At 40.0% G+C, this 20,434-nt stretch overlaps 1 protein-coding gene across 2 annotated transcripts in view; it reads right to left on the bottom strand.

Annotated features, from left to right (window-relative positions):
- The window catches only part of USP22 (ubiquitin specific peptidase 22), a 111,809-nt gene that overhangs the window by 60,639 nt on the left and 30,736 nt on the right, over window positions 1-20,434 (bottom strand). For both annotated transcript variants that reach the window (XM_075104790.1, XM_075104789.1), the window contains exon 2: window positions 9,469-9,601. In XM_075104790.1, coding sequence (XP_074960891.1) covers window positions 9,469-9,601 — 133 coding nt within the window. The remainder of the gene's footprint in view (window positions 1-9,468; window positions 9,602-20,434) is intronic.

A 20,434-nucleotide genomic window follows, 5' to 3' on the forward strand; every position in this document is an offset into this window, starting at 1 on the left:
CACCAGCGACAAGGCGGCCATACAGGCCTGGTTACAGCACAAAGGCAGGGCAGGAGTTTCTCATGAAAGCCAAAACACGACTGCTCAGTTTCAGGATCCTAAGAAAAGAGTCCACTAGTAAAGTTTAAGTTAATTTCTTCAAATCAGTGTAATTGAAATTTTTCCCTTGAAATATACTGTAACCTTATTATTCTGGTCTTCTTGAGGTGAAAAAGCATGTTTTCTTTAGGGCAAAGTGCAAAACATCCACTACCAAGTCACTCTGAGGCGACCGTGCCTGTGGAGCCAGCCTGCGGGACCTGGCAGGAGCAGGCTGAGAGTCCCCGATGAAGGAACCACTGAAGGGACTGTCTTACTGACAGAAATCCTTCCAAAACAAGCAATTCGTTAGCACTAACTGAAGTTACACCACACCAAAAGGACAATATTTTATATAAACTTTTTTTTTTTTGGGGGGGGGGGGGGGGGGGGGGGCGCGCACGCGTGTGGGAAGGGGAAAAACAGAAATTTCACCTCGCTGTTACCAACAGGCTGACACCTTTTTTTTTATCTCCCCAAACTAAATTGCTGTGAAGCTTTACTCCAAACTGAGCCACTTGACCAGAAAATTAAGTAAAAAACACTATGAGAGTAAAGTATGAGAATGCACGTGTAACAAATTTCTTCATTTGCATTGGTATTTGGGGTCACAAAAGTAACAGAAACAGATCGCAAATCCATAAAAACATTTGGGAACTACTGACCTAGAAATGAAAAAAAAGCCAAAACACACTAGCAGACTCATCTGAGGCATCCATCAACTTACATATTTCAGTTTGTTGCCAGAAACTAGTGAGCAGACACATTAAAAAATATTCACACTTTTCACTTATCATTTCAGCCTCTATCAAGGCAATCACAGCCTTATCAGCTCTACAAGTCACAAAACAAGTATACTTATTTTTTATATTCACATATCTAAAAAAAGGCTAGTCCTGCTAAATGGTGATCCAAGCTAGCTTCCACCAAAATAACTGAGAGTCGCAGGTACTTACTTGAAGCAGGGAGGAAGCAGAACCCCAAACTTCCTTTTGTTGCTAAAAATGCAGTGTCAGATACCCAACCTTTTAATATTCATTAAAACAATTAAAAACAGTCAAGCATTATCGTTCCCTCCCACATTCAATACTTAAGGGAAATGGTATTTTCTTTTCCTAATACTTAAGGTAAAACCATTCCATTCTTTAAATACTTTTTCTTCTTCTTTTAAACCAGCAGCCCACAGCTAAGTGTTTTTGTGGGCTGTGCTCTGAAGTCTCCAAGATGCCTACTGGCCCTGTAAGGATCTAGAATTTTAATGTTTAAAGGGACAGATTTGCCTGCAATCCAAACATGGCAAGTACCCACCAGTACACTGCAAACCTCTCAAAGAAAACCAGGTACCAAATGTCCAACCTCTGTGCTGTACACTTGCCTCTGACAGTTTAGAGTATCATCATCCTACATCAGCATACAAATTCAAGCTAGGAAAGATAAGATGTTCTGATGAAAGAAAAATGTCATAGTATCCCTGTGGGATCTACATACCAAAAAAATGTTTTTAACTGTTGATTTAGAGGAACCAGTCTGTCAAAACATTTTGTTACTTAATTATGATAACTTCAGCTCCCCATTCAGAAACACACATCATACACACACATGCTACTTACACATATGTGCCTGCACCCAGTATACTAGGGGAGTACGCAGCATGCCTATACTTAAGTTGCCCTGCACCTCCTGTTATAAAAGATGTTTTGCCTTTCGTCAGTCTTCTCCCTTCCCTTCTCCGACCCTACTAACTTTAACAGTTCCCTTGTTTGTAGCAAACCTTTGAAAAGTGAAAAGGATTAAATCCTCCTGGCTAAAGCACCTTTTCTTGATCCCACAGAAATACTATTCAGGTTTAAAGCAGCGAAATATTTAAACATTTAAATATTTGTGTTGCTCCGTACGACACGATGCAAACTGCTTATATCATCTGCATGTTCTCATTTAATCAGTGGAGAGTTACCTCAAAGCACTAATTTCAATAAAAGCAGTAGTAAGATCCAGAACTGCACAGAAGTTCTAAGCTGGGTCTGAGGCACGCAGATGCACGCAGAGCTGGCAATATCCAGGAGGCTGGCTTTGAGGACTAAGAATATTCTAGGTGTACAGAGAACTCCTCAGGAGTCATTTCTGATACTAAGAGGAACTTTTGAGAGATGGCTTGCAGGAGCTCGTAACTGCCTTCACTTACCAGAGCAGCTCCTAGCAGAAGACAACTATAATCAATAATCAGTAAATGCCTGCTGTCTTCTTATAAGTTAGGCTGGTTGAAAATTTGAGCTAAGCTATAGGAATGCCATGCTGGAATACGCATCGCATCAGCAAACGAGAATTTGCCTGTAATACTTGCACAATACATCCTAGAACAGCGGATATTTTTAATTGCTATGAGGAATATTGGAGGCTCAAAGCCATGCGCTATGGCTGACCTGTATATACAGAATGCTTTCTTCTTCCTCCACCACTTCCAATCAACGATCATCTGGTCGACATCACAAGAATATTATTAGATTGAAGTATAAAGAGTTTGTACTTTCCACTATCAAATTTCATCTCACTTTTATTACCGTAGTAAATGCAGCTATTTAATTCTTATCACAGGACTACCCAGTCCTCCTCAGTATAAGCAATACCGCTGCACTTTGTGACAATCATGAATTTCATACACAGATATAGTTCCCTATCTTCAATTACTAGAAAACCGTAAACCAGGACTGGCTCTCCTAGGAAAGTCTGTGCATCAACACTCTGCTGTCAGTTTATTCATCATCAGTCTCCCTTTGTCCGGCCTCATATGCACCACAATTCTCATGTTAATCCCTGTCACGTCTACCTCAAATAATAATTTCCAAGAGGGCAAAATGGCAAATTCTTCACTTGATCCAGACAAATTAGGTCCAGCATATTTCTTTTTCCTAAGAAAATCAGTTATATTATGAAAAATACATTAGTCTGACATGATCTATCTCTGACAGAACTAAAACACACTGTATCCTGTTTTCTATTTGCCTTCGTCTCCTTAACAGACTATTTTCAACACCCACACTAAGCAAAACACTAGAACAGAATTCAAATCAAGAGGCTGGTAGAATGCCCAGATGACCTTTTCTACCTCTTTCTGAGCCTAGATGGAAAAGGAGAAACCCAACTGCTACTCTAGCACTGCAACACACTGCACGGGAAGTGCTTTAATTGCCCCTTCCACCCAGAGTATAATGAAAGTCTTGGCTGTTTACAAAAGAACTCAATTCTGCGTGATGGCAGTAGAGTTAACACTACAGTCAAATCCTTCCAGATCAAATGAAAATCAAGTAACTTTTATTGTCATTCCTTTACATAAGTGTTCTCTGTTTCTACATATTAAATTTCAACAGACAGGTATGTATTAACAGCAGTAACCAGATTTGTTCCTTTGACTGACTTCAATTACAGAAACCAGCTTTTTGTCTTGTTTCCTCTGAAATCAGATTAAAAAACCCCTAGTTATTTGTTTTCTAGAAGTAGAAGCTTTTTTGGTAGAGTTCAAAAATCCTCAACTTAATCTATGAGCATTATTATGCTCACCCACCCAGTTCCTCTCACCACAAATGTATTTATGGGACTGAACCTTAGATCAGTGTACACTTTGAAAAAACAGTTCCTCAACAGTTTGTGATCTAATAAATAATAAAGGTACTCTAACAGGACTAATTCTGAAATCAATTGTTTGCCAATCTCTTTAGAAACCGAATGGTACTTCCATCTTCCAACTGTTTCTCATTTAGTCTTTTAACCACTGAACCTCAGCCCTGCTATTTCACCCACCTTTTTATTTCACTCCAGAACAGGGCCTTAAAGCAGACCAAGACTTCATCCAAAAACTGCATCATGTGCTGTTTCAGGGGTACTATTCATGTGCTAAAAGTGCATCTCTAACAGACACAAGCACAGCATGGAAATGCACGAGTTGGCTCCTTACCAAGGAGTTTAAATAGGTCTACACAGAGCTTTGATACCATAATTGAATTAATCTAACTCAGAATGGTTATCTGCCACAGACTTTCCTAAGCCTCATACCAGTGATTTTTTTCTTGCAGCTAAGAGTGTGTGTGTGTTTTATATATATAGGCACACATATTTTTATATATACTCATATATATATATATATAAAAAAAGCACGTAGGGGAAAACTCCAAGGAAGGTTAACATAAATACCGCGCTCTCAAAAAATCATAATTTTTGTTTTCCCATATGATATCCCCCTGAAAAAGTTTTAATCACGATGCAATAGAAAATAGAAAGAATATTAAAACTTCAGTTGCTCTCTGCCTTGGATTTTTCAGTCCCAACCAGGAAACTGATAAAAGGATCACTGTTACGGTTTTGAGATGAACTCTCTCTATAGCACCAACCCCTCTTTTTTTAGAGCTACTGTTCAGAGTCATCTTCCCATTCCTGCTACTCGGGGACTAATTTACTATGTCTTTTCCTTCACTGAGCAACTGTGCAAGAGATAAGGAAGGAACCATCAGTTTTGACAAGGACAGAAACCACCAGCAGATTCCCCAGGTGCTGGAACCCAATTTGGAAAGATTATACAGGAACGTGACAAAAGTATGCTGATGGCACGCATTCATTTAGGATAATCAAATCTGAAGCTTGCAGGAAAGCTCCAGAAGGATTTCAAGATACTTAGCAAGCAGGTGATACCACCAAGACTGAAACTCTAATCACTACCAGTAAGGTAGCAGACGAGTAACAATTACTGCTTAGGAAAGAAGACTCCGAGTCACTGGGTGTAACTCCTGAATAACATCAGCTCAGTGTTGAACAGCATATGAAGAAACACGAAATAGAAGTCATGGAAGTATTATCTAAGAATACAAGTCATTAGTATATGTATTAGTCCAAAGAGCTGTCACCACAGATGGACACATTATAACTAAAAAAAGTATGGTGAGGACATCGAGAATCATACAGCGATTTCATAACAAAAGCTAAGAACAGTTCAGGATTCAATAGGTTGGGAAAAGGAAACATCTGACAATATCAGAAAGATTAAGAATCCCAGAAGAGATCAATGAGGACTTTTTACTCACCATTTCTCAATTCCTCACAAAAGCAATACAGAGCAAACTTACAAGATCCATTACAAAGCAAACTGGAAAGACACGTGCATTTTTCGTATGGCTCAGAAAAACGGTGGAACTCACTGCCTTTGCATGTTGTGGGTGCCAGAAAGGAAGCAGGCTTTAACGCTGGACAGGCTACTGGCAGCTACTGGAACACAAGCGCCCAGAAGCAGTCCCTGTTCAGAGTTTTTGATGAGCTGCGCAGTAGAAAAAGGGAGAGTATGACAAGGGAAGGTGCTTAATAACTATACTCCCGCCTACCCTCTAAGCTACCTCTGTTGACCACTACCAGGCAGAAGGCTGCATATTTATGATACAGCATCAGCCAGTACAGCCACAAAGAAGCAAGACATTTTATGGAATTGGGAGAAGAAGAAAAAAAGGAAAAATTAAGGAATCTGTATTATTAAAATTTCAACAGCAGAAACTACTTCCTGAAGTAACAAGGTCCACAGACTAAGATACCGCTTTGCTTAGGCTGCTGGATTTCAGCTCTGTAGCATCTATAATCAGATGTCTATCACAGTGACTTTGATTACGTACCTTACAATTCTCAAGGAGGGTATGGACAGACAGCCCAGGCTTATCTGCTCCTGACAACTCCTTCGCATACTACATATTTTGACACAGACCATGTCTGAGCGGTCCTAGGACATATCCATGGGTATACATGAAAATGGTATCAGTTATTTGGGGGGGGATGAGGGATGCCTACGCAGTAAGAAAACAGCACTAAAACAGAACAGGAAAAGGCTAATTTGAATAGTCCCAAGTCTTCAAGGTTCTGGAAAGATCAGTCTTACCTACCTCTTCCTAAAGGTTTTCACACCCGTATAAAAATTTTACATTGCATTAACAATTCCCAACACAGTGGCAGTATCAGCCTACTGTGGTGACTGACTAACAGAGACCGTGCAATGCAGAGATTTAACAAAAAAAAAAAAAAGCAGCTCATATAGCTGGATCTTACTTCACCTACCCGTCACCCACATCTACAACTCCAGGAATATATGAAAGTAAGTACAGTATTATTAACATACACTGAATAGGCAAGCAGATGCAAGAGCACAGGTATCACTATAAGGTCAGAGTGTGAGTGCCTAATTTATATTGCTCAGGGAAGCAGAGATAACAAGGGATGGGTTTTAAGAACTCTGGACTATGATCCTGAAGCCTCCCGAAACATAGAGCAGTTAGCTGCAAAAGCATTGCTTCCAGTGCTCAGACAGCTGTTACAGCTGAAATCTATAATATTTCTTAGAACTGTGATTAAGTGTGCAGTTCCTGCTAGTCTCCATGGAGACTGATGTTGGCTCAGCAAAAAGTCACCAAGTGTTTTAAAATAATTCCTGTTCGTTTTGAAATTTCAAAGCACTTAACTCGTTTTTGCCTATCACATGTTATTCCCCCAACGAAAATTGCAGCAGTAAAAGCAAGCAAGAGCACCAGTAGAACCACAAAAATATTTTACAGCTCATTTCACATGCAGCTGGAAATTAAACACCAAAACAGACATTAAAAAAAGAAACAAGGAATCTCCAAAACTAGAAATCAAGCAGTCAGTTGTACAATCTTCCCATTATGTGGATTTGTGCTCCGAGTACATTACATTTAACTGCAAAAGAATACTTTTGGGGATGATACAGTACTGTATTCTGTATTTTGGCTTGTATAATTAACTCTTGCCCTTTTTATCTAAAGGCTAGTCCTTTTGGGAAGTACCTTACCTTGCACACTCTTGTCTAGTACCATGACAATAACTACCACAATCTTAAAGCAAGAGTGAGCGCATCCTCAAAGCACCTCCGCCCAGTTTTATCTTTCCTTTAAGGAAACAGATGATATTTCACTACAGCAGACACCAGCAAATTCTACCTTGCACAAAAATTAACTTTAAGAATTCAGGCTTCCCAAATAGGTAGATAAAACAGCAGATCACAACATATGCAATTATAAAGCTCTTTTTTTAAAAAGGTCCTCTGTAAATATGTTAAGTTTAATGGTAAAAATGTTACAGCGTTTACACGGTATCCACAGATAAACAGGCAAATACTGTCTACAGTCTCAATTTAGCACTGTCATTTTTTAAACCTGGCCACAAACGGTTCTTTATTTTTATTTATTTGTAACATATAATTATATATAAATATAGTATATGTAATAATAATTATATATATGCACACACACTTTACCAGAAATCCTTAAATAGAGTTTACCTAGAGTAATTTCTACTTCTATGTTGGTAAAGGTTCCCAAATAATTTCATCTAATGAACTGACTTCAAAAGCTCTTTGAGATTACACCCTGTAAAAAGCAAGGAAAGAATTTTCATCCAGGGTTGGTTTGGTTTGGTTTTTTCCATTTTCGAAGAACAGTTGAAGTTGGCAGGGACCTCTGGAGGTCACCTTGTCCAACTCTCCTGCTCAAGCGGGGCCGTCTAGAGCAGGTTGCCCAGGACCATGTCCAGACAGCTTTTGGATACCTCCAAGGATAGACACTCCACAACCTCCCAGGCCAACCTGCTCCAGTCCTCAGTCACCCTCACAGTAAAAACGCGTTCCCTGACGATCAGACAGAACCTCCTGTGTTTCATTTTGTGCTCACTGCCGCTTGTACAGTCACTGGACACCACTGAAAAGAGCCTGGCTCCACATTTTTTGAACCATTCTTTCAGATACTTGCACACACTGATGCGACTGCCCTGAGCCATCTCTCCTGTAAGCTATGGAGTCACAGTGCTCTCAGCCTTTCCTCCTAAGAGGTGTTCCTGGACCTCCACCCTCTCTGTGGCCCTTGGCTACACACTCTCCAGTAGCTCCAATCTCTCTCCCCCTAATGGGTAGCCCCAAACTGGACACAGGATTCCAGATGTGGCCTTATCAGCACTTACCAATTTCCAACGTCTAGTACATTTCTTTTTTTTCCCCCTGAACTTATTTTAAAGTACAGTTATCTCTACACAGTTATCTATACAGTTTATACTGAATATTGCTGCTTACTTTGACATCAAGAATTACAACCGTGTCACTCTCAAAGGCTAGCAATTTCATAAACATTATGGATATTCAGTACTATTTTCCAGTGTTCTATTTTTCAAGACATTTACAAACTTAAGCTATACCACAATGGAGCCTAAATATTTAACTTTGACACATATGGAGGAAGAAACTATAATAATTTGCTGTTTTAGATAATCTTTTCCACAAATAGTAAGCTTACACACCAGTTTCTTAAGCACAGGAATACACAGCACTGTTGGCCCTCTGGAACATCTTTGTCTTCATGGAAGATAAAGACGGTTTGTGCCATAAGCACTTAGGGTAGATTAAATGAGAATGGTGCCCACACTGGCCAAGAGAAAATTTATTCCATGAAATAATGCTTTTTTTGCTGTTTCTTGTATCGCTCCAAGAACATATCTTCATTTGAAGAAAAAATTACGTGTGTGTACACCAAGCAAAACTGTATACACCCATTTTGACACAACCAGAATTTTAATATAAAACAATCAGGATTTTGTGTTATAACTCTAAAATGTTCTAAACTATAAGCAATATGCAATTTAAATTGCATTTAAAATGCTTTTGAACATTATGTAGCACCAAAGCTGACAGAATAGAACTTGCTACCAACATTTTTGAGGCAGTTGAGGGAAAGAGACTCCATATCAGTTAAACTGTTTTCCTATTACCTAGGTTATTAACTCCACTGGAAATAAGAAGCCAACACCTGGTAGGGGGGAAGACCAAACCAAACTCTAAAAGTTTAAAGAGTTCTGATTATCACTTGATTAGTTTTCTTTATGATAGGAATGATTTTTTTTCCTTAAGAACAACAAAAAAGTGAACATGATCTCCTGAAAAAAGGTTTACTGAAATAAATGTTCTAGTTCAAGGCAGTAAACCCACCATTTTTCACAATTAGCAAAAAAAAAAAACACCCAAGCAAACAAAAAACCCAACCAAAACCACCATGACAAAAACTCTGTCTACACACATTTATTATTTTTCCCCTATGACATTCATTCATAAATACTAAGATACTAAACAGTAATAATTCAAATTTTAAGTCGTAGGCAAAACACTTATCTATAACGCAACAGAATCTTAAGCACCAAGTTTAAAATTATGCCACTAAACTAACCCAAAACAAAAAAAAATACAAGTAAAACTAATCTCCCTGTCTAATTAGGTAGCTACAAGAAAATATCACCTTACTGGCCTGGAACTGACAGGGATAACACAGCGAGGTAAAAAGAACCAGCGAGTACATCAGGATGACAGCTTACCTAAATTGTGTCGCTTTGTCTTTGCGTGCTCGTGAATATGTTTCTTTGTAAAACAGCCAAAGAAGACACAGTAGAGGCAAGAGTGGAGTCTGTTCAGGTGGGCACCACACATATGACAAATGCACGACTTTGCCTGAAATAGAGAAGCAGACACAGAATACTGAGTGACAAACACATCTCCGAGTCCAGCCAAACGGGCATAGATGTAACTGCTAGCTTTCCCCGTTACTCGGTGCTGCAAACCATCAGGGGAAACGGGAGTTCTGCCCTCACGCCAAAAACACCAGTTAGACATATTAATGGAGAAAACTCTTCCATTCACCCAATACATTTCAGAGTCTTGATAGAGACCAGGTGTCATCTAAGTGCAGAGCAGACAACAGTCAACCCATTTACAACTCCCAGCCTGCAGCTTAATGAACATTTCACGCCAGGGTAAGCAGGCACTGCTGCCAGAATATCACAGTCCTACCACTCTCTCACTCCACCCGTGCACTTCTATTCCAACCAGGTACCAGCAGGATGACCTGCACAGCCATCACAGCCATGTGCTCCAGCTGGGAGACAGACATGTTTGAAATGAACCTACCACTCCCCCCGGATTAACCTGCATCAGTTCTGCCATCCAGCTCACTATGAGCCATGTAAACACTCATTGCTGGTGCAAAACCTTTGGGCATTATGGCTAGCGCAGCACGGGCTCAACATTACAGCAGCACAGATGCCGATCACCAGGGGAAGGAGGGCTTGATGCGCCTGTTCTCGTTCGGTTCTTCAGAATCATCCCCCACCCACAGTCCCTACCTCAAAGCAACAGGCTTTGCTGCTCAACAGCCCCTTTGCTAAGCTAGTTCAGCTTGCTACCCTGGAAGCTGAAGCTAGACTAAAAATAATCTTTTGTCAGGTTATTAAGTTTGGGGAGATGAGGGGAGACGGAGTAGACTCAGATGAACATCAGAGCTCAGGGAAAGCAGATGCCCAGCAGGGAGGTAAAAGGGGTGAAGAGGCAGGAGTTTTGGGTGGTGGGACCACAGCAAGAACTCTGCTGTTCCACAGCACCAAACTCCTTGATCCACTCAGGAGCTCTAATATAACTTTAACATTAAAATGCTTGTGGGTATATGGCATTTCATTTCTCTGCTGGGAGATTCTGCCAGGTTCATTCACTAGATTTCTTGGTACCAGACCACAAAAGAGTAGTGCAACATCAAATCCATACCAGTCAGAGAGTTACAGATGTCACTTTTGCCACTCTCAGACTGGCTCTGAATCAAGTTTGGGAAGCGATGTGCTGACTATTCCCTGGAGCGACCCAGAATGGGGACATATGCAATGGAAGTTACCATGATACGTTGGACATTAATAAGCATGTACGCCTGACATGATGGTTTGCATTCCTATGATAACAATACATTTTAACAAGCAGGCCTGGAGGAAAAGAAAAAAGGGCAATTAGAAGGTTAAGTAGGCTTTTTGACTCTCAATCATATTTCAAGCACTCTTTAAGCCAGCAACACCCAACACTTTCAGCATTAAACTCAGGTAGTTCAACAAATCTTTTGAAAAATTACTCTGCCTAGTAAGAGACTTAAGAGAGTTTGAGGGGTAAGTCTTTAGCTCAACACGGAAAACAATTCAGGTCCAATACCATCTGATTGCAAGACACAGACAGGAGAAATTCCTCACAGTAAATTCACTTTTCATCTCTGACAACAGCAACTACGTTCAGACACGTGTTTAACAAATTTGTAACAGCTCAGAGCTAAAGATCACTTACAGAGGTACGCCTTATTTTACAGACTAATCTGAAAATACTATTCCTTTGCTTGTCAATATAGAAGCACCCTTTTTTCTTCGTGTTAAAAAAAATAAGAGTTGAAATGACTAAAATACTAAGCTATCATCTAACCCAGGCAGTGCATTTCATCAAAACCAACCCCCAAAGTTCTTCAGTAATATTTGCCCAGCCTGCCACAACTTAAAATTAGTGCTGAAGAAATGATGAACGATCCTGTTCTCTGGTCTGGCATTTTTCTTTCAGAATACTTATGGCTGTTAAAAAAAAATAAAATAACCAAAGAAGCTTCTAGCATGCTGCACCGTGTAATTTATTTTCAAGCTTCCACAAATTGACTTAAATCCTGACTCTCACATGTTGTGTATTCAAAGTTCTCCTAAGTTCTGTTAGTTGAAAATAGATTGGCTGAACCAAACTCCACACACCTACAGAAAGAAATATTTTAAAGTAGGACCAAAAAAAATTCACCACCACCAGCACAATTTCCATCTTTAGAAAAAGACTGCAGAACTGTCAAACTGTTGCCTAACGCTTGCTCTTTGGCTGCAAAAGCTAAATAGGATCAGCCTATCTGTTAAGACTGCTGCTATGACAACAACTCTAGCAACTAGCTATTTTACTTAGCCAGCTAAAAATAAATCTTTTAGCATTAAATGTATTGTAAACAGATGACATAACAAGCATGTAAACCCCAATCATTTTAGGCTAGAGGCAGAAAATTCATACCCTAAGAGTTTTTATTTCAATGAAAATTAAGAGAAATCCGAGAATGTAAAAAAAAAAAAAATTAGTGGTAAGTTAAGAGACATTCAATCACTTAAAGGAAGCTATTTATCCATATCCTCTATTTGTTCAGAATAGCTCAAGATGGTTTTTCTAAAATTGTAAGAAAACAAGGTTAAAAGACAACAGAGCAAAGAAAGAAATCAATATAAAAAAACCCACAGTGGCTATTCTTAACTAGATTAGCTGTCTCCTTTTCATCTGCCGGTGCTTTTAAACAATTTACTACGCTAAAACAAAGCTGCCACCCTCCCGCCCCACCCCAAATAATGAAATTAGTTTGTTTCATAATACTCCCACTCCTGCTCACATCTCTTGAGGCTACAGTCTAAGACAAAACAGAATACAGCAAATGAGTAATCAGTGTCAGTCGGATCCATACAGTTACAAGCTTGCTTTAAGACACGACTCAGCTTTTTTGAAAAGCAAGTCAGGTCTGGCTTATGGTGCAGATGCTTTAGGGAAGTCAACCAGCACTCTTGCTGCAGAATCAACCTGTCACTTCCCCTTTCCTCTGGTAGGTCCTCCTAGGTACAAGAACACCCCTTCCTCATCCTGAGACGTAAATGTAGAGTATTCCCAGTGCTCCATACCCCCTCCCATTATTATTCTGCTCCCACATCATTTTATTCTGTGCCTGCTTACTTCTCTCCCTTATCCTCCTCACCCTCAAGCACTCCACTCTCCATCTTTAACCCTATTCTCTCTCCCCACACACTCGGTCCCTCATCTTATGTCCCCAGCCAGCCTTCTTTCAGTCCACACCGAAGCTCTGTCCATCCATCCCCTTTAAGTTTGCTTTGATATGCTAACAAACTGCACACAGAAACCAGGAGAGGCACTGAGCATTTTCTTTCTGGCAGATTCTAAGCAGTTTTTTAAATGAGAGAAAACTGGAAAGAATGGTCTTGCACAATACAAACGGTGTGTGCACACATACACAGTAACTGACAACGCTTGTGACAAGGTTGCAGGGGTGAGCAACATTAGATAGCCCAATTCCCTCTTCAGTGGTTTTTCCTCTATTAATCTGCTTTATTGCTACTAGGATGGTGGTAACACACACGCAGACCCCCAGCGACGGTTCTCTTCCCTCCTGAAAGGAGGTTTTAACAGCCTAGAGGGTGGGGGTGTGAAGTCTAGTGCACCACACACAAGGGGGACGTGGTTGTAATGACCTGTAACACAGGTCAGTAGTTTCATCTCTAAAAGGCTACCTGCTCTTGGTTATTAAGAGCTACAACATGAAGTGAGTTAAAAAGAAAGCAGCAGGCCTTAGTAGGTCAAATAAACTACACTGCTGACACTTTGTCTTCCCAAATTGTCAGAATAGCTTATTATCAGTTTACAGTCCTACCATCTAAACGGTGATAGGGAAAAAAACCAGTGCCAGCTGGATGCATTAATTTTCTCTAGCAGTTCTCTGTCCAACAGTTCTCATTCCTGCTCTCCTATCCGCGGCCAGCTCTGGCTCCACCTAAAGCAAGAAGGTCACGCTGGGCAGGTAGCATCAGTTCTTCCGAAAACCCACAAACCTGTTTCAACTTCACGTAATTTTGGCTCCTCAGATCAATGAACAGCAATTTCAAGTGGCAATACCCTATCCCTGCAAAGCAAGCTGTGGGAAAAGCAAGAGACGTACCTCAGCTACTGCAAACCACCCTTCCCTATTTTCAGCTGTTTCAGAAGTAGCTTTAGAAGCTCAGTTCTTATTTAATGAGAGGAAAATATCTTTTTCAAGAAGTTTTCTATTGGCATACTTAAGGAGTCTTACGCTCATACTAAATATATCAAAGCACTTTCAGAATAGAGCTGTTTTCAGTTACAAGCTTACAAGCCAAAGACCTCCTACCTTTCACAGTCTGCAAACCATATTCACCACAAAGGTTCATGGGAAAAGATGAACTAGGTAACACTAACAAGGCAGTGGGAGGCTTGGGAGGTTAAAAGATCATAAGGAAGGTGTTGCCACGCTGTACGTGTTCACAAGTAACTCAAAAAAGCAGATTCTTAAGGTATTCTTAAAGCAAATACACTAGCTATGGATCCCTGCAAGTGTTTGATCGTGTCCAAATTCTTAGCATTAGGCAAGTAAAAGTTTCCCAGTACAAATCTACTTCTATTTCCACACCTTTTAAAGTAAGTTTTTGTGTGAAACAGACATAACATTAAGACACTTCAGAAATAAGACGACAAAGTATTTCATTTTCTAACACATTATCAGCTTTATTGAAAGTCTTCGGAGGGGTACGCTTCACTTTCCAGCCCAAAGCCAAGCTTCATTCTTCAAAAAAGAACTTTGATCTCAGTCTACACAGATTAAGGTGTTTGCTGTGGAGATCTAAACATGCCTCCCTACAGAATATAGGCGTATGTGGGGTACTTTCCCTCCATGCTTAAGTTTGTGACTTTGCTGCTTTGTTCCCAAGCAGAAGCATTGGTGCTCCAGAAGCATTACTTCAGACCAAACTATTCCTTACAAGGCAGTACTTAAGTGGACTTGCAAGAAGGTGAACTCCAGGCACAAGGAGGCACTGAGGAGTCCCACTCATGGCTGTTGAATTCTCAGGTAGGATTTCTGTGAGAACCTGAGGAACTTATTCCAAAGTTAACCTTGTAACAACCACACACATACATACACACGCATCCTTTCAAGTCCCATCCCCTTTTCCCAGTGATGCTTCCACACACTGGTGGGAGAGTCAAGCAGGAGAAAGCAACAAATGAGGGTCCGCTTGCCCAGAGCCTCAGGAACCTGTGACAGCTCCCACAATAAAACCCTGCTTTCCTGAATTCTTAATCCCTTACAGACACATGAACAAAGGGGAAGACGCGGGTTTAAAGTTTGCAGTGTTCAGTAGTTTAACAGCAGAATAGGGGAAAGGAAAAAAAAAAAACCACAAACCAGAAAAGTCAGACTTTCCACTGAAACCTTTCAGATATGAAGTGCAAATGCCCTCACTGGGCCACAGATCAAGACTCTGAATATGTAAGGAAATGTTTAAATTTCCCGTAAGAGTTCATGGTCCCAATATGCACATTTTAGGTACAGTCAAGCCTCTCTGTCAATTTTTGCCTCTCCTATTCACCTTTGCCACGTCTAGACCATAGCCTGGGCACAGATTTTGATTTTTATTCTTATCCATCCATGTTGCAACCAGTTCTTGCCCAAATGTAATGTAGACACAGCAGCGTGTGGTGAGTGATGAACGGCATGCATCCCTTAGCCCATTTTTTTTTTTTTTTTTTTTGAAAGAAAAAAGGACAGATAATCACAAAAGGTCATATAACCAGCCACCGCTGCTTTCTTTGCTGAAGAGGAGACCCTACGGCTATTCCAACAGCAGCTTTTCTACTGCCTTGTGGGAGGAGAAAGCCAATATTAAACCACAGCTGACAAGATTTATTACTCTGGAGTAGCCTTTGCACCTCAAGAGTAACAAATTTAGGTCAAGTCTGCCTCATGATGTTTCTATCACTTCTTAGTCTACATTTACTTCAAGATTCACTGTACTGCTTTCCTAAGGCAGGCATGCCACAGACCCATCATGCGTTAGTATAGTGGCTGAGATATTTCATAAATTTAAACTTAAAACTTCAAAACCATGTTCTTAGTTTTCAAGAAACAAAAAGAGGGAATTGATTCTACAGTCCTCCATGGTATGGCATATAAATCACTCCTCCACATGCTGATCGGATGATTCAGAATTACTCTGAGTCAGCACACATTCCTGACACATCAGGTTTAGGAAAAAAAAAATCAACTTAAGTATTGTTCACCCACTTCCTGCAACCAAGTCTTAATTATGATATTGCCACATTAGAAATGTATTTTTTTTTTTTAAAAAAAAGTATCCCCAGTAGGGTGAGGGGTACTAGCAAAGGTTTTATTAATACTAGCAAAACTGTACGCTGGCCACAGACTTTTGTGGCTTGGTAAGTGTTCAGAAAGTCACCTTAAATAAAAAAGCCAAGTACAGGCAACTTCTTAAACTGGGTTATTCTAAATGTTTGGACAGCAGCAGAAAAAGACAGTGAAGTATTTCAGTGCTGTTCAACAGCAAACATTAAATCTAAGGCAGTTGCTCTGCACTGGTGTATTTGCTGGCTCCCATATTGCCATCGGGTGTGGCAGAGGGAAGACGTCTACGCAGCTTCCCTAGTCTGGGAATGGGATGTTTGGCTCTGACCATCGAAGCACAAGTCTGAAGATAACGAGATCACAATTTCTAATTAAAGATGAAATAGCCTAAGTTGTTAAACAACATCACAGTTCTCAAACTAAGTGTAAATAAAAATATGCTATTATGACCACCTGAGCAGCTCAGTATCCTCTGTAGATTAGATTAACCTGTGGCTAATTCCAACAAAATAAAAAAAACAACTGTGAAAGTACTGAACATACTACAAAAGATGCTAGAAAGCAACTTGATGAAGCTTTTTTGTTTCCTTCCAAGCTGAGAAAACTTTTCCATTACACCTTATTGAAGACGCTGCATCCCAGCAAGGGCACCAGCTACTTATCTTTTGATAAGGCAAAGTAACATGTACATTACGGTCACCTGTTCGAGCCTCAGGATCCTTTTATCTTAATTTAACCCTGATTTTGAAAAAAACAGCTGCACAGTACCTACTGCTAGAGAAATAATGATTAAATATTTTCAGCAATTCAAATTCTGCAGGCAGTTTCCCCCACCTCTATTTTTTTTTTTTCCACTTTTTCTTTTCCCTCCCTCCTATCTTCATGGAAGACACTAGCAAACCACACAAGGGAAACAAGACTTACAGTTTTTGAGGCCAATATCAGAATATTTTTAATTATCTGCTTGATTAGCACTTTTTGGTCTGAAAGTTTTAAAAGCACACTAATCCTATTCCTTTTTCAATTGTATCTTTTGGTTCTGACAAATTATCTCAATTTCCTCATCTGGCAATGACAAGCCTCTTTTAAGTGTTCTGTGGTGCTCTGACGCCAGGCTGACAAATTCTCTGGAGGCTGGGGAGAACGGAAGTTTATCCTAATAAAGCAGCCTGAGCTACCTTCTGCAGGAGTGACGGCTTGCCACAACAGCAGCATGGCTAACCCATCAGGAATCAAAGCACAGCTGGCCAAATATTTTGATTGGACCAGGATTCCCATCCTGAGAAATAATGATGGTAGAATCAAGGTGTTTTTTTAAAAAAAGGAAAAAAGAAAAAAGGAAAATAAGAAAGAAGGCAGAGGAAAAAGAGAGCCAAAAAAAGAAGAGAGAAAAAACCCAACCAATTTGGTTGTTTCCAGTTCCTGAACAGGTCTTCTCAAGTGTAAAATTAACGACAAAAATGACTGTGGAAGCCTGACAGTATTTTGTTCTGTGCCTGTGGACATAGTAAACAATTATTTTTATTCTCTGCTCAAAGGGTGGGAAGATGACGAAAGGTACCATGCTTTCCAGAGTTAGCCGAACACCAGAAAAACACTCTGTACAAAAGTGAATTGTTAGAACTGAAGAACGAATGCTGATCCAAAGACACGACACAAGACAAACACCCAGGTAAACCCTCCAAGCTCGCAGGGCACAAGCAATACAGAGGGGCTGTTCCATAATATGTGAGAAAAGGATGCATCTATGAAAGCATCTTCTAGACATGTCAGCTGGAAGCAACCTGAAAGGACCCCAAACACCTTTGGAAATAACACTATCCATTATGCTGAAGGATGAAAAATCTGGATTAAGTTACCCAAGAAACTTTCACAAAGTGTCCACTAACTTACAAATCAATAGCTGGAGCATCCACTTTCCTTCCCCAGACTGTACCACAAAACAGGAGTAGACACTACTGAGCAGTTCTAGAGCACAGTGAGTACTTGCATTAACAACTCATTTGCATGGCAGCACTGTTCCTGCCCTAGTCCCGATTAAGGAAAATATGGGTAACTTTTTACTAAGCAGCAGTTGGGAAAAGGTGCAGTATAAAATAAGGAGACTCACTGATCTGAACTGCAAGAAGCAAGTTTGAAACAGTTTTGAGTCCAATAAGAAAAGAAAAAAAAAACTCCACCACCAAACGACTGACAGGTTCCACATAAAAAGCTTCAAAAATGCTTCTAAACAGTACCAGATAATATAGTAGGTTTTATGACTCCACATGCTTTTCTGAATTCTTGAGTGCAATAATTTAGAGAATATTGTTAAAAACCATTTTCCACTGTGCCCAAACATACTACAGCTGCTCTGAGACCAGTAAAGGGGGAGAGAGAGAGAAAAACAAACAAAAAACAAAACCACAAAAAAAAGTTATTTCAGGAAAGACAACCTCCCTTTCCCCCCCCCTTCCTTATCCACAACTACAGGATTAATGCATACAAAGATTGGTCTAGAGGGGTCAGAAAAGCCTACCTAGGGCCTTCCTTCCAGAAAGGACCAGACCTCGAGGACAGATACTTTAGTGCTCATCTACTAAACTTGATATAGTAGTTGCCAACATCATATGCCATTATACGCTAGGATCACCCTACCCTTTCCCATTCCCAAGTGAGCTACTTCATGCCATTTTTTCTCAAGGATTCAGAACAAGAAGAATGACTCGCTTTTAACGTGGTCTTTCATTCAATAAGATCAAAGCTCCAGAAAGGCTCTGCATTAAACGGCAGGACGGAAAACATCAGTAAACATTTTATTTGTCCCCTTCCTACTGGAAGGGGCTGGTTTAAAACCGTTCTGCTTCATCTCATACAATTTGCACCTAACATTTTTCTCAGCTAAGACAGGTGACTTCACACTGATGAGGAGCACACACATTATTTGTTCCACTGGCTCAGCTGTAGGTGGAACCATCTCCCAACGAGGGGCAGTGACATACATTTAGAGCAATTGCAGCTGTTTGTGCAGTAATCACACCTTCTTGCTCTAAAACAATTAGGCTATGCAGCTGGGAGTTACTTCTACTGACAATCCCTGCTGTCTTCAGCTTGGAGTGTTTGTACGCTGAAGGGAGTTAGTTAAAGCTCCATCACGCTGAAGGTAAGGGATTATATGTACGGACAATACTCACAAGAGAGACAACACATTTTTCTGAATCAACTCTGCAAGGAAGACATGTTCTTAAGTGAGAACAATGTTGCAGCCAAAGTCTAGCCAAGCTCCAAAAACACAGCTTTGGTTCAAGGGCTCTTCCCAAGGGAGCTGTGCAAGTCTATCTGAAACTTGAGAACTTTGATGAAATTTAGTATTATAATTGGGGGTGAAGCAGAGATCTGACTAGTTGTCATTTAACCACTACACAGAGATTTTTTCTGCTCTCCTTGCTCTGGATGATGCCAAGAGCTAGAGGTTAAATCACAGTTTTGGTTTTTAGTGTTGGTTTTTTTTTTTTAAAAGGACCAGCTTTTTCCAATATTTGTTTCACACAAAATTCCACAGAAGGTACAAGGCTGAAATGAAACTTGGGAGGGGGAAAAAAAAAAGTTGCACAATTTATAAGACAGACAGCACAAGCTAGAGGAGGAAATAAGAGGATGCTCTAAAGATGTAGTTCTGGTTTTCCCATATAGAGTCACAGTAGTAAAGAGCTGTATTTCAACAAGAACAAAGCAATATTCCAGAATTCAAATGACTACGCTGAAATTTCTTATTTGCTTCTCCTTTGGTAGGTGCTCATCTCCACTACTAGGCATTTACAAATCTAAATGATTTCTCAAGTACTCTATAAAAGATGCATTTAAGAGCCTATTGTGTTTTTAAACCATTTAAATAATGGATCTTGTTCAAATTAAATCACATGTCCTTCCATAGCAAGATTCTTTTAAAAGTGGAAAGCATATTTGCCTTGTGAAAATACGTAAGCTGCTATGGTTCAACTGCATGTCTCTTTCCCCGAATATATGATGCATGGATACATTCTGTGTGTTGATTTTTATCTATTTCCTGCAATGCACCACTGCAGTAGCAAATTTCACACGAGAACAAGGGGCCTGCCAATACCGCAGTAGTGTATTCTAGGATATAGTACAGAATCTATTACTTTACCTCACCATTCCCTCATGTCAGCAAATCATGGAAATGTTTTTAAATGTCTTATTAGGTAGTGTATTGATCTAATCTGTGAGCATGTGACTTGGGGAGCAATTCAAGGAGCCAGCTAAACAGACAAACCTGCCTGATGCTGTGCAGAGTCTTACTAAACCCTGCCCATGCTGCAGAGGTTGTATTTTGCCCTGCATAGAACTAAGAAATCAGATTCTTCATATGAAAACAGGTATGCTCTTGGGAAGGCTGCCATACTACTTTGATGGAAATTCACTACATAGCATCCTTTCAGAAAGAAAAGAAAAAAGACACTTCAGGATACGCAGGATCAAAGCCCTAATGAGTCCTACAGCCTCATTTAGAAAAGCACAGATAT

The sequence above is a fragment of the Phalacrocorax aristotelis genome, chromosome 10, assembly GCF_949628215.1.
Source record: "Phalacrocorax aristotelis chromosome 10, bGulAri2.1, whole genome shotgun sequence".
Taxonomy (NCBI): domain Eukaryota; kingdom Metazoa; phylum Chordata; class Aves; order Suliformes; family Phalacrocoracidae; genus Phalacrocorax; species Phalacrocorax aristotelis.